Source organism: Copadichromis virginalis, linkage group LG17, assembly GCF_057382275.1.
Source record: "Copadichromis virginalis isolate Kocher_CV1m ecotype Utaka linkage group LG17, C_Virginalis_male_GT1.1, whole genome shotgun sequence".
Classification (NCBI taxonomy): Eukaryota; Metazoa; Chordata; class Actinopteri; order Cichliformes; family Cichlidae; genus Copadichromis; species Copadichromis virginalis.
Window position 1 is genome coordinate 11882938 of NC_140634.1, and position 14512 is coordinate 11897449.

The window sequence follows — 14512 nt, forward strand, 5'->3', positions numbered from 1 at the left end:
AAATCATGATAAAATAATAATGATGAAGTGCTGCTAGCAAGTTTTTACTTCTTCTTTAAGTAATGTTTTAAATAGTGAGATGAAAATGTGTTTTCAATTTACTATTCATCAAAATTTATTAGCAGTACTATTTGTGTCTTGCCCTGTTTTCTTTTAATTGAATACATTCCTGTAGTGGCTTTAATCACTATGAATTAAAGGTCCTTTTTATGTCTTTTTTAAAAGAAATTACAGATTAATGTTGTCATGGCTATGTTCCAGGTCACAAATACAGAACTGTGCAAAAGTCTTAAGCCTCTCCTTATTTATTTGTGGTTTTGCTGGGATTCATTGCAGCAATTTATTGAAAGCAGCAAAGATCCTGTACATAGAAATACAGCACATAAGGTAAAAACAGAGTTTGCACATTTCTAACGAGTTCGAAAGTCAATATTTAGTATGACCCCCTTTATTCTTCAACATATCCTGAATGCTGTTAGGCAGGCTTTCTTTAATTTCTTTAAGTAACCTTCAGGAGTAGTTCTCCAGGCAATCGTCGTGGAGGAGTTTGGCCTCCCTCAGCCCTTTCTCTTTGTTTCCCTGAAGGAAGGAACACAGGAACAACCATTCTCCCACTGAGACCATTTGGGATATGGGTACAATTTCTGAACAGTGAACAATAGATGAACCACGATGCATCTATCATGTCCTGTGTGAGGTCTTTACTGGATTTTTTTATGTTTCATAAGGCCTTGACTCTCAGATACAGTTCATCCGCGGTAGATAGTTTTTAGACCTGTCACTTCTTGTTTTGTCCTCCAGTTGTGTAGTTTCCTCTGATATTTTAAGGACACCCTATGCCCCATGCTGAGATATGCCGCGTTTTCGGCTAATAGCTCTTTTGGAATCACTTTTGGTGCAAATATAGATATATTTATGGCTGTCATACTGCATTATTTTTGGAATTTTATAGATTCAACTAAAGAAATGGGCACAAATTATGTGTTTTTGCCACTGGCTGCCGGTAATAAAGCTCTCAAGGATAGTAATTTAAAACTGATTCTTTCCTAAGTTGTGTATTAAACACACCTCTTAATTTAGGTGTGTTATTCATGTTTGATTCATTCGTAGGTCAATACTGTTGCACAAGAATACTTTTAAAACAATACAAATCTGGTTCTTTGGAAGCAAAAGATCAAGAAATGAGGTGTGGCTCAAGACTTTTGCACAGAGCTTTACCTTATTAATGGAATGTACTGCTGCACAGATATAACAAATAAAGTGAAGATATCTACGAAATTTTCATGTTCATCCATAAAATGCCAATAGTGAACACAGGCTCTACATAATGAATCAGTTATTGCTTCCTCTTGCAACACACCTGCCATGTGAGGGCCATTTGCTCAAGCTCAGTCAAGAATTTCAGTTTCATTTCTTGCAGCAATTTGATTATTTTAGCAAGAGTGAAAAAAGTAACAAACTTAACCAATGACAAAATTGTGCAAGACAGGCTCTCATTTACCAGTGTGAACAGGATCTAATTGGCATTTGGAATACACCATCATATAAACAGTAAACATAAGCTGTATGAGAGGAAAATCATATGTGAAAGGAAAGACAAGTATATCATTAAAGAAAGGTACAGTACTGCCTGATGTCAAAGGTGAAATTAGACTTTTCTGAAGCAATCGGGAAAGAAAAGTATTTAATTAATGTCATCCCCTTTATTCCACTGGCAAATGTGCATTAATTATCATGTAGGTCAAAGTTTTCTCCAGTGTTTAAATATTGGAATTTCTTTTCTTATTTTTTTTCTTCATGAATCACAGTTTGAATCCAGAGTTTCGTAGCGCAATGATGAGGACCTAACTGCTGTAAAGTCATTACAGAGTATCTGAGTAAAACAGCAAAGAAATGAGAGATGGAGGAAAACTGTCTTTAACAGTAATTGCCTCGCTGCCGGAAAGAGTGTACGAATACAAGCAGAACACCTGCAAAGACAAGTCAAGCTTATTTTTCTTTCTTTGTGACATTTAATTGTTCTTCTGGTGGGTGGAAATGAAAATGCACTATAGCTCACTAGAATTAACTTGAAAGAGACACCAAAAGAGCCGTAGACCCGTAGAAGCTGTGAGGATTATTCATGCCAACCTAACTTACAGACACAGAATAATTTTAAATAAATTATATTATAAAAACAAACAGCCAAAGGAAAAAATAAACCCCTGTATAATAAATCTGTTTTTGCAAAATGTGCACATGTGCGTAAATGGCAGTGGTTCAGATTCAAGTGTCATTAGTCTCAGTACTGTATACAGATCAAGGGCAGAGGTTTGTGTTATTAATCAATTACACGATGCATTCACACAATGCTGATCAAGTGTGACTGTGTTGCAGTTTGTAAATGAGCCAAAGACACGTTCAGCCTAATTGATCAACATCAGCTGATGTGCATTATTCCGACTTGGTTTTGTATGATTACTGATGTATCATCACCATGATATATTTCTTATGCATTTTTTTAAATAAAATGTGTATGAGGATTTTGACTCGAGGTCTGAATCCTTAACGTAATACATTTTTAAATGATGTAGTCTTTTCTACCTGTCTTTAGGGACGTGCCTTTTACTACAGTTTTATTCTAAACAGGCTGTACTGGTTTTTACAAAGACCAGAATCTCTGGGAACAAATTTGTACCTTAATATAAAAAGAAAAACTTGTGTGTATGTTGTTGTTTCTACATCTTCTTCAGTCATACACTTAGAAACGGCCTGGCAGTAATATGGTTCTTCTCTCATCTACTACTCTACTACTGGCTACTTAGAGCTTTGCTTATCTCACATCTGCACCTAGGCACAAGTAGAACATCAGCAGGTTTAAACCCAGAACTTTCGTGCTGTGAGGTGATTGTGCTAACATTGCACCACCTTGCTTGAGATTTACATGACAAATACAGAATGAAACCTGAAGCCAAAAATGACTTAGATGCATTTTAATTCACTTAAAAGAAGCAGAAAAACCTTAAAAATCTAAGAATATAATTAACATTTTACTATTTTTAAAAAATATTTCTAAACATAGACTGTCTCCTGATACTGCAGCTTAAAATCTGAAGCAGATGGTGTGATTATATATACATATACATTTCATATATAGATGTAGCATTTTTGGCACCTGAAAAGGACAGATATCTTGAGGGCCAGTAATTTTCAGATTGAATAAAAACAACAAAGAGATCGAAAAAAGGAAAATCCTCCAATCCTACTGCTGCTTTAAACTGATTCACAACAAAGTACACTTTCATGTTTTTAAACTGCATATTTTTTAATGAATATTTTAAAATATTTAATTTCCTTGCAGTAATTCCCACATTGGGGGAAGATCAGAAGAAGCAGACACTCCCTTGGTGTGCTCAGTGACATAGTGAACCGACTGAAGTGTGCATTGCTTTGCTTGTTGCCATATTTCAACTGTATCAGCACGCTCGATTCATTCTGTGGTTTGTTCTATTGGACAATAAGACGCCCTCAGGCAGTCCATACTGAGTGATGTATCTGAGACATCTGGTGATGGCTCTGATCATGACCTGTGTCGCTCTCCACCTATTGGTTCACACAGCACTCCAGCTTGCTCAGAGGGGGGTGTGACAGGTAGAAGCGCAGGAAGCCCCTGCTGCACAGAGCTGTGGGTAAAATAAGCCTACCTATTATGTGTGTGTGTGTGTGTGTGTGTGTGTTTGTGTGTGTGTGATAGGGTATTCCAGTTACTCAACTCCAGTCTCACTGAGAAGAGTAAGGGGTGAAATAAACTTGCACTCTTCCATGAAATGCAAGATCTCTTTGTGCGTCTACGTGCAAAACGGTGAGATTGATTTGCAGTCTTCGTCAACAAACGTGTGCATGTGTGTGCAGACACTGTTATTCTGCAGCTTAGCTGTGACACCGTTCGAAAATGTCCATCAGCGAGCAGGATAGCGAGGCAGTGTGCCGATCACGGCACCGCTCTCCTTCTTTCTCTCTCCATTGCTCCCTCCTTCAGATGGCCCCAGCGGATGGAAAGAAACACTAATGGCCGCTCGTTATAGAGAAACACCAACATGAAACAGGACTTAATGAGCTGTTTTCTGTTTTGTATTTTTCTCAGGGGGTCATTGTTATTGGTGGAAAATTGATTGGCAGCAAGCCCGCACCCATGGGGACTATGCGATGTTCTGGGCGATAGCAAAGTTGTTGCAGCAAGGGCAGCTTTGTTCAGATGTTTGAAGCTGCAGGGTGTGTGAATGCACGTGCATTTATCTTTGCATTTTGAAGCTGGCATGTGTCTGTGGAATGTAGGGAGTATGTACTCGAGTACTCGAGAGGGAGGTGATAAATCCCAGTTTTCACTGGGTTCTTTGTAAGGACATTTCAAGCTGTGAAGAAATCTACAGCAAAAATAGTTTTTTGAATGATTGATAGATTACTTCTTATATATATCACATAAGATGGTAGCTCAGGCATGTGGAAGTTGTCAGTATTATCCTGTTATCTTTTATCTCTTGTGAAATCCTCTGAAAGATACTAAAGCTTCAGTTACAACACAGATTACATCTTCCTGAAAGAAATACCTAGCAAAGCAGTGTATAACAACAGAATGCTATTTAACCTTCAACAGAGACCTACAAAGAACAGACACTAGAGCCCGACAGATTTATCAGCAGGTCAGTATTATCATTTATTATTAGCTATTTGTCATTCTGTCAGTATCCACATTTATAAAGGCAGATAAGGAAGAGATGGGAGAAACACCCTTCAACCTTCAACCATGTGAGTGGTGCATAGTTTCCCAATCAGAGGGCACGCTACAACTTTCCTGTTGGCAACACACGTACTGGCAAGCTACAAAGACGACAATCAGCTAATCCCAGCAGAGCTGAGTAAAAAAATAACTACACTGACCATATGTTTATGTTTTATGTGCCTGAAAGAAGAAAATGATAAAGATACAGGAATATTGTTTTCAGTTTTCAGGAATATTCAAATCTCAAATTCAACTTTTATTTGCCACATACACAATCATACAGAGTACAACATGCAGTGAAATGCTTAACGCTGTGCAATTTCCGACCAGATACAAGTATAAAATAAATCAAAATTAAAAAGGTGTGAAAATCAACAGTGTGCAGATCAGTGAACAGGTACATCGAAGTACATTATTTTGTTATTAAGTGCATGTACAGTTTTGTGAATATTGGATCTAATCAACACACAAACCAGGGCATGGACACATTTGTGAAAATGACAGTTAGGGAAACATATGAAGTAGAGTTTGTAACAAAAAAAGACTGCAGTACATGACCTACATCTCAACATTGGCTTTAATATTGTGGGCAATAAAGAAGGCTTCTGCATCTCAGAATAGTAGTAAAACAATATGAAGCTTTATAAGTTAGGTCACCACTGGTAGACTGCATTTATTTGTTTGTTTGTTTATTCATATATTTATTTGTTCATTTACTAATTAAAAATCTTCTGGAGTTTATGAGTGTTTGTTTAATGACAGTGGTATATTAGTCTGGTGACCTACAGCATTTAGGTTTTCAGATATTGTCATATTGATAAAGACTTAAAATGCAATATAGTATGCAATTATGGTCCCCACTTAATTGAAGGTAAGCATGGAAACTGGTGGGCACCTTTTCAGTGGTTAAGGTTTTGTGGAAATTGTAATTTAAAATAATATATAATGCGAAAGAACTGACATGAGGTGCTGCTGTGTTAGAGCATCTTGCACAGTGAACCATTACACAATCAATTTATAAAAAGGGATAATGTTGGACACAATTAAATACTGTAGAGATGTTTTTCAGTATTCTCTGCTGAGTAACAGCAACAAATGAAAATAAATAGTTAGCTTTTTCTCATCATTCTGGTATTTAAAAATATGTTTAAAAATAGAGTATTAGAAAAATATATAAATCAAGAATGAAAAGAGCAACCCCCCCCCCCCCAAAAAAAAAAAAAAAAACCCTCTTGATTCTTTTGCCTTGATGTAGTTACTTATCTAAGGTGGAAAGTTTTTTGGGTTTTTTTCTTGTTTGTTTGTTTGTTTGTTTGGTTTTTGCTTTGTTTTATTATTTGCTTCGAGCCCTGTGTACAGGAGCTGCATACAAAAATATATTTTGTGAAAAGGGTTGGCATAATAAGCAAATGCTTCAGCCAATACCTTTTGATTAGCCTTGTCTCATGCTTTCTTGCTTTGTGGTAGATCTTTGTTCTGTTTTCACTGAGATATTTGAATGCTAATCAATAAAAAATCAAATCAAATCAAAATCAAAATTTCTGGTAATATTTGTTGACGATTTAAATCTTAGATGATCTGTCTGGGTTTCATGTAATATATATCTATACATACATATTTATAGGTGTAAAAGTTGATCAGGCTCTGCAGTGAATTTAAAAGTTCAAATTTAAAATGAAAACAAAAACAAAATGCTCAGTTTTTTGAACCGATGGTGTGTAACCGATGGTGTGTAACCGATGGTGTGTAACCGATGGTGTGGACTTTTGCCTCGCAAAGCCTATGCTGACTTACATTTTTAAACTTTGGACATTATGAGTAATAACAATTGTAACAGTTTAGAAGGACAAGCAATAAAGGTTCATTGTTTTAAAATTATTTCCCAGAACTTGATTTACTTTAATCAACTCCTCGTAAGTAATAAACTTATCCCTAAACATATGTTTTGGAAAAAGGTAAAAAAGACCTATCTGGAAACATTTAGATAGTTTTTGATGTCTTCCAGTGAGAACATTTAATGTTTTTGTTCCCTGATTGCTAACACTTTGGAGATATATTCAATAAAACAATATATTCATATTCTGATTGCCTACGATTAAAGCAAGGGTTTAGGTTGGGGTTGTTGCAAATGGAGAAATCAGATCTCAGAAGGTTAAAGTTCATTTGGTTTTGTAATACATCTTTGAGGAGACATGTTATGCTTGTGTTGCAGCCATTCTTTGATATAACAGGTTATATTTTACCCTAACGCCTCGAGCAAATTTCCCAAAAGCCAAGTCAACTACCCAATATGACTGAAAGGTCTTAGATTTCTCCCCTGCTAGTTTGCGGGAAGAACCTTATTTATTACCAGCTGTATTTGAATAGCACTAATCTATGCATCAAGCCGCAGCACTCAGTCTGCACTTGGTAGATAAAGGCAGCTGGCATACTCCAAGGCGAGGCTGAATATCAATCGGCTACAGATGAAGCCTGTTCTCTCCAAAAGAGGTCCTAAAAGCAGCAAGACTCCACGCATGATTACAGACTGTCCAGCGACAGCTCCTCAAACAGTGACTGGAGATGTGAAAAGATTGCTCTATTATTTAAAATTGGTGGAAAAACACAATATTTTTTACACCATGGTGCAAAGCAATTCTGTGAGCCGGAGGTAGGAACAGCATGAGATCATTCATCTTTTAAAGAGTGGCACACATGATTCACTTAGAGGTTATGCATACATCACATTTTATGCCCAGCAAGGAACAGTTCTGAATATGGGCCTCATTGTGAGGAGTAAGCTGTGTCCTGCCTGCTTTAAAACGGCAAGGGACCCTATTTTCATTTCTTTGCAACTACTGTTCAGATCAATGTGGTAGATTTAGTCTTTGCATTGTGTGTCTAGAGGAAATGTCCCAAAACAGCCAAAACAGAGATTCTTCTCACATATTGAAGGCAAAGGAAAGACTAATCAAGACCTTATTATGGAGGAGTCCATATAACATTTGGCTTCAGCTGGACTGTTTTCAAGCGAGCTTGAATGCAACATTCATGTTGTTGTTTTCCTTTGCTTACAGTGAGCATGTGTTTGTGTGAAATTGCAGGGAGTTTGGCCGATGGAAGGTGAACAGCTTGGCCCTGGAGAGACAAGAGAACAATGGCTTTTCCTTGCCTCTGGACCCCGAGTTCCTCCAGACCATTAGGCAGCTGGGCAGGAGGCCCAGTCTTAGCGCCATCACAGACAACATTATCAGGAAATACGGGACCCACTTCCTGCTCTCTGCTACACTGGGAGGTAAATAAAGAACACAGCTTGTGGTTATCTTTGCTTTTACTGACTTGTCTTAAAACGTGAATAACAAGGTGATGTTTTAGGAAGCCAGATGAACACAGCCTTTTTTACACAACAAGAAATTTTAACCCTCTGATGTCAAAGTCATCACAGGTGTCAACCATAACTCTGTCCCTACCCTAACACTAATCTTAGCCCAGTCACCACTGGTGATGACTTGGACCACAGAGAGTTAAAGAAACTTTTTCAGGATCTTTACAAGTATTTCAGCTTGAGACCCAGAGTGAATTTGACAGAGTGGGAAAAAAGCCTCATGTTTTGCTTGTCTGTTGAGACTTTGGAGCGTTTTCACTTCCCTTTCATCTTTAAAATTCTCTTCTCTACTTCAAAACCCAAATAAAAAATGCTAAAGGGACTTTAATTTTTTTATTTAGTTTCACAGTTTTATTGCTGTAACTTGTGTTCCAACTACTATTCTATTGAAAAGAACCAAGTACATATGCAGGCACAGTGTCTCTGTCTGCCTATTCTTGTTGCTTTTGACTTTAGTCTGTCAAATAAGTAAATTGCCATCAAGGGTAATCTTCAGAATAAGAGTAAACCTCTAGCAGCAGGGAGTCTGTCAGTTAAACATGTTTAATGCTCAAAAGCTTTTTGTTTTGCACACGTTCAACTACTCTAAATATTTAAGTTAATTTTGGCCAAGAATGTGGAATCATTTGTATGTTTTTTAAACGCAGATTTTCTGACTCAACATGTAAAATCTGTCTTTGAAAATGTCAGTAGATCATCTGTTTCCATAACAATAGATCTAAGTTAGCCTGAGTGCTGTAATGTGCAGCAAAGCCCCCAGCTATCTGGTGTTCAATCACCTCCCAGCTGCTCTGTTTGGCTCTTTTCATCTTTTGTCTCTTGTGCATAAACTCTGAATACCAACAGTATTCAAATAGATCGGAGAGACAATCTTGCACATTATTGGTTGCAAACAAAAGGAAAGAAAATACAGCTGCACGCCAAAGATAACACGCAGCATTACCTTTAGCCTGTGCTAGTAGTGCTCTGTAAAAATATTGTAATATATAAAGTTATGCTGGCTAACAAAAAGTATTGTGTTTTGCAACCTCTGTACAAAAAAATTTGCAATGCTGATTTTTGAACTGCACGTCCTTCAGTGCCTATGTCCAGTTTTTATTGCATCGAAGTCTTCTTAATTTCCCTGTTTGTTTGTTTCCTGGCACATTCCCACCACTTTTAGATCAGCGCAATGGTGGGGAATTTTTTTTAGCAGGATCAATTGTGGAAAACTTATGTAGCTTTTATCTGAAAAAATAATAACTAATAAGACTTCTACAAATCTCAATTTGTGCAACACAGCAATAGAGTCATCACTAAATTAGGGTGTAGTAACAAGGGCTTTTTGTTCTCTTAGCAGGTTTCCATCTTTATGAGTTTAATGTAAAGAGTATGATGATGTTCGCACGGAGGAGTCATAAATAATCAATCTGTATGTGTCACTGCGTCTGCGTTTTTGCAGGGGAAGAGTCATTAATGATATTTGTGGACAAGCGAAAGTTGAGTCGAACATCAGAAGCGAGTGAATCAAATGGCACAGCTGTGACGCTGGAAGCTCTGCACCAGCTGGCCGCCTCCTACTTCATTGACAGGGAGAGCACCCTGCACAAGCTGCACCACATCCAGATCGCCTCCACCGCCATCAAGGTAAAGTCAGCTTCTCTTTGGGCTTGAGTCACACATAATAACGGAATCACATTATTTGCCAATCGTTTAAATGGCTCCCATTGTTATAGCATTCTATCTATGAACGCAGCCATTCATTGAGTCATTGTTCCAATTTGCTTGGATGCTGCTTCACTGGATAAACATAATTATTGTATTTTTCAAAACATAGCAAAGTGGTCTTGATTAGCCCCCTCACTAAAGAATTAATTCAATCACAGCCAGTATGGTGTATTTCAGTGGTAACCATACAATCAGCAGATTTGGCTAATTTTAACAAGTGGAGCTTGTGTCAACAATCAGTGATTGCTTTTGCTTTTTTTATTGTTTTATTTTATTCTCCAAATTTATTTAGTATGCACACGTTCAACAACTATATTTGTACCTGCATATTAAGAGCCCATTGATATGCTTTCCACTGGTTGAATAGTACGCAAATTGATAAGAGGTCATCGTGGGATTGTTACCTTTTTACATTTATTCATTCAGGTGAACTATAAAGGGAGTCCAACTACCCCATCAAATGCTGTATATGTTTTCTTTAATAATACACATTATTACAAAAAAGGTTTTTATTTCCAAACGTTACTTTCTTATTAAAAGATAGCGTCACTGATTTGGCTGTGTGTGTACTCATGATGTTGCAAGCATAATTATTCTTGCTCTCCTTTTAGAGAGTAGCTATTGGACTAAATCAAGAAAAGCCCATCCAGTAGTCAGTACTTGCCAAGTCCTAACCACTTACTACCACTTACTTTATGCAGTTTACAGTCTGTGAAAGGACCTTGATGAGCAACTGTGCACTGCTTCAAATGCAAAATAGAAATATTAAAATATTTTTAAGCCCTTAGTTGAGGGAATTAGAACTATGTAAGGACAGGGAACCTCCGTGTTAAATGACAGCTATTTTTCTTACCATTTTTAATTAATGAACCATTAGGACTAAATGCACTTAAGACCTTACCTAATGTTCTTGCCAAAAATCCACCGGCAGCCATTAGTGAGGCAACCTCTTTATTGCTTAATAGTTTTACTTACAAAACTGTTGGGCAAAATGTGTATTATAACAGTGGTTGCCAAGCTTTCATTTTATTTTATGGAATTCATTTTATAATTATTATTTTGTATACTAACATAAGCTTCCTCAGGGCTTATAAGTATAATTATTATATATAAGCCATAATAGACGTGCTCTATTATGTCAGGTTGAGTGTATTTAATATATTTATTTTTCTTCTTCTCTATAGAAGGCACAATTGTACCAGAATATTTTAGATACTTTTTTTTTCCATTTGCCTTTTTTTCCTTGAAGTATTCATTTTTTGTGATTGTAAGCCAAGCACAAATTATATTGGCTTACCGTCGTTAAATAATTAAAGAATAATCTTTAATTCTTATAAATGATTTTATTTTTTATTTAGTAATGTAGGAGACTATTCCTACAACCCTGTGTCACACCAATGATAATACATGTTAAATCTTGAATGGCTTGTAAAAATGTAATTAAAAACCCAACGACCTGGGGCTGAAAATGAAGCCACTATAAAGATTCAAATACTGTAATTCCTTAAATAATCACTTGAGGCTACTTTCAAAAGTGAGTCAATCCCCGTGGACGTCCATATTAAAATGGCTTTACAAGAGGAAAAAAATGTTTACAGTCTGTTAAAGTTTATAACCCTAATTTGAGATCCCGTCTTCCTTCTCTCACCCCAACTGGTCACAGCAGATGGCCCCGCCCCTCCCTGAGCCTGGTTCTGCTGGAAGTTTCTTCCTGTTAAAAGGGAGTTTTTCCTTCTCACTGTTGCCAAAGTGCTTGCTCATAGTGGGTCATATGATTGGTGGGTTTTTCTCTGTATGTATTATTGTAGGGTCTACCTTACAATATAAAGCGCCTTGAGGCAACTGTTGTTGTGATTTGGCGCTATATAAATAAAATTGAATTGAAAAATTGGTATAAAAAATTATAGTTTGCCTCATACTTATAATGGTAGCTAATTACTGACACATGTAGCTGTAGCTTCTGGATATAGGCATTTTTAATACTCAAGTTTTGGTCTTCAAACTTCTACTATTTTCATATGTTACTTATTATCACTAATTAGCAATTAAGTCTGTAATACACCCATACGCATTTATAGGCAACTTGTTTACTAAGCTAGGTGGTGCTAGCTGAGAACTCAGTACTCCACCTTCTCATCCAAACATGTTATATTGGGCTCCACAAAGCCAATGTAGCATCTGTAGCACTGAATGTTGTGTTATGTGATTACATCTTTTATATATAGTCTCTGGTATTTAAAAAGTTGTTTGTAGAAAAAAATAACTCTGAAACATCAAACACAATATTTATTTTATTAAAAGAAACTATAATGTTTGAAAGCTGACAAACTGAATAATCTTCTTAATATTATTTAGCTGAGAAATTAGAAAAAAAATATCAGTTTCCTTGCAAGTATTGCATTGTTGTGTTGGCTTTGATGTGACATTTGAGTAAACATGCACATTCAATGAGCAACCAAGAGAAGACATGAAGCGAGCAATACTGTTTACTTCCCTTCTCACTTTAATGTGTGTATTCACAAGCTTACATATGAGGCGGCATTCTGAGCATATCTAGATAGGCTTATGTAGGCTTATCAACCTACATCTTTTACAGCTTAATACCTCCAGGGTGTGTTCATACATCACTCTGTCAGTTGTTATCAAGCAGAATGAATTGAATAGGCTGGGTTTGTCCTTCACTTAAAATTCTCTGTTTTCAGAGGAATCTGTTACTTCACGTGGCTTTAATGTGTTTACGCCTACCTTTGGTAAACCACAGATTAGCATCTAAGAATGTGGGTAACAATAACAATGTGTAAAAACACCAGTCTGAGACACGGTCAGCTTCTTCATTCTGTTTGTCATGTGATTACACCTGCTTCTGCAGTGATAGTTTTGAGATTGGATCTGCTAAAAAACAGAGATACCTGACCTGACTAACAAATCAATGTTTGCCGCTTATAGATCTTTGATGTTTTCCTGCAGTGCCACTGACTAAGAAATGAGCTTTATGTGAGAGCATGTATTGAATGTTTTGAAGATGTGTTGAGCTGAAAATGAGGAGGCAATCTAAAATTACTTGATATTATTTAAAATGAGATCACATTAGATAACAGAGGACATATAAGGAACGACGCCAAATTGAGAATTAGTACACAGTAAAATATGTGAATCAAAATAAATAGTAAAAACTATTGCAAGGTAACTTTACAAAATGATATTCATCAGTAAATGGATCTGATTGTGGTGTCATAAAATATAAGAGCGCATTACAAACCTACTGAAAAAGTACCAGTTTTACAAAAACATGTGGAAATGTAGTTGTTATAAAAATTCTGTTTAATTTAAGAATACATACAAGCCTGATGTGCAACCCAGTATCACGACAAAACATGTAAAAGGCACGCCTGTTCACCGTATCTATGTCACACTTCACTCCTCCAAAGTGTGAAAAGACACATGCAGAAGCTGCAGTAACAGCAGAAAAGCATTTAAACAGACATTATTAACACGTTTACATACATCATTTCTGACGATTAAGGGCTGAATGTGAAATGACTGAAATGTATCCTATAGGTTTTCTTGTTCACTTGCCTTTAAATATTTTATGGTAATGCAGCTTCTGCATGTGTGTCCATTACACATTTTGGCACAATATTGGGTTGTGATGTGTCCGAATTGGTGTCTTTGTAACTACTGTCTAAGACCGAAGTGAGAGCTGGTGTCTTGCAGGTTTTGGATGTGTCTTTGAATCAACACAGCTGATTTAAATGGCTAAATAACTTCTTCCATATGTCTTGAAGTTCTCCAGAGGCCTGGTAATGAACTAATCATTTGATTCAGGTGTGTTGTCCCCAGTGTTGGGTAAGTTACTTTAAATTAGTAACTTAGTTACATTACTAGATACTTCTATCAAAAGTAACTCAGTTACTTCAAGTTACTCGTTAGTTTCAGAGTAACTAGTTACTAGGGAAAGTAACTTTGGTTTTACTCAGAATTCTCTTGTTAATGTGTTGCTTCCGTAACTGGATACCCAGCAAGATTGCCAGTCTTCTAGCTTGCTTACTTGCCACAAGTGCACTGTGCCACCTACCAATAGAAAGGAAAAAATAATGTGCACATTTCCACGAGAGAAATCTCACGCCTGATTCTATCCTAGCCTGCTTTTTACATCCAACACAAAAACTGCAGTCGTGGTGCTTTCGATTGTACTCAGAACTCGGAAATTCTGCCTTCTGAATAGGAAGATGTAGGTAACACCAGACTGCAGATGAGCTGCATACAGAGCTGGACTGGGACAAAAAAATCATCCCGGGCGTTTTGACTAGAGACCAGCCCACCATTATAGGAAAAATCATAAAGCCTTTGAATGAAAATAAACGCTGTTGTGACAGTGATGTACACTGTTCTGATGGTATATATGTATCAATCTATCAATTGTTTGTTGCAAGACTCAGATAATTATTTTTTTTAAAAGTGAGACATTTTAAATGAGAATAAGAAAGTATTTCCTTGTGCCCCCCTTTCCCTTTTAATGCCCTACATGGACCCTTGGCAACACTTTGCTAGATCCGCCCCTGCACAGTTACCAGCTGTCAGCTACTTAGAAAAGGATCCTGGTGTTATTTGTCTCTCAGAAACAGTTCATAACTTCCCTTCAACTCATTCATGTCACCTAAAAGGTAAACCTGTTTCTCCAT

At 36.7% G+C, this 14512-nt stretch overlaps 1 protein-coding gene across 2 annotated transcripts in view; it reads left to right on the plus strand.

The window, feature by feature from the left end:
- LOC146689036 (BMP/retinoic acid-inducible neural-specific protein 3-like) overlaps positions 1 to 14512 on the plus strand; it is a 64514-nt gene that overhangs the window by 18475 nt on the left and 31527 nt on the right. For both annotated transcript variants that reach the window (XM_085436742.1, XM_085436743.1), the window contains 2 exons: positions 7843 to 8033; positions 9565 to 9749. In XM_085436742.1, the coding sequence (XP_085292868.1) occupies positions 7843 to 8033; positions 9565 to 9749 (376 nt within the window). The remainder of the gene's footprint in view (positions 1 to 7842; positions 8034 to 9564; positions 9750 to 14512) is intronic.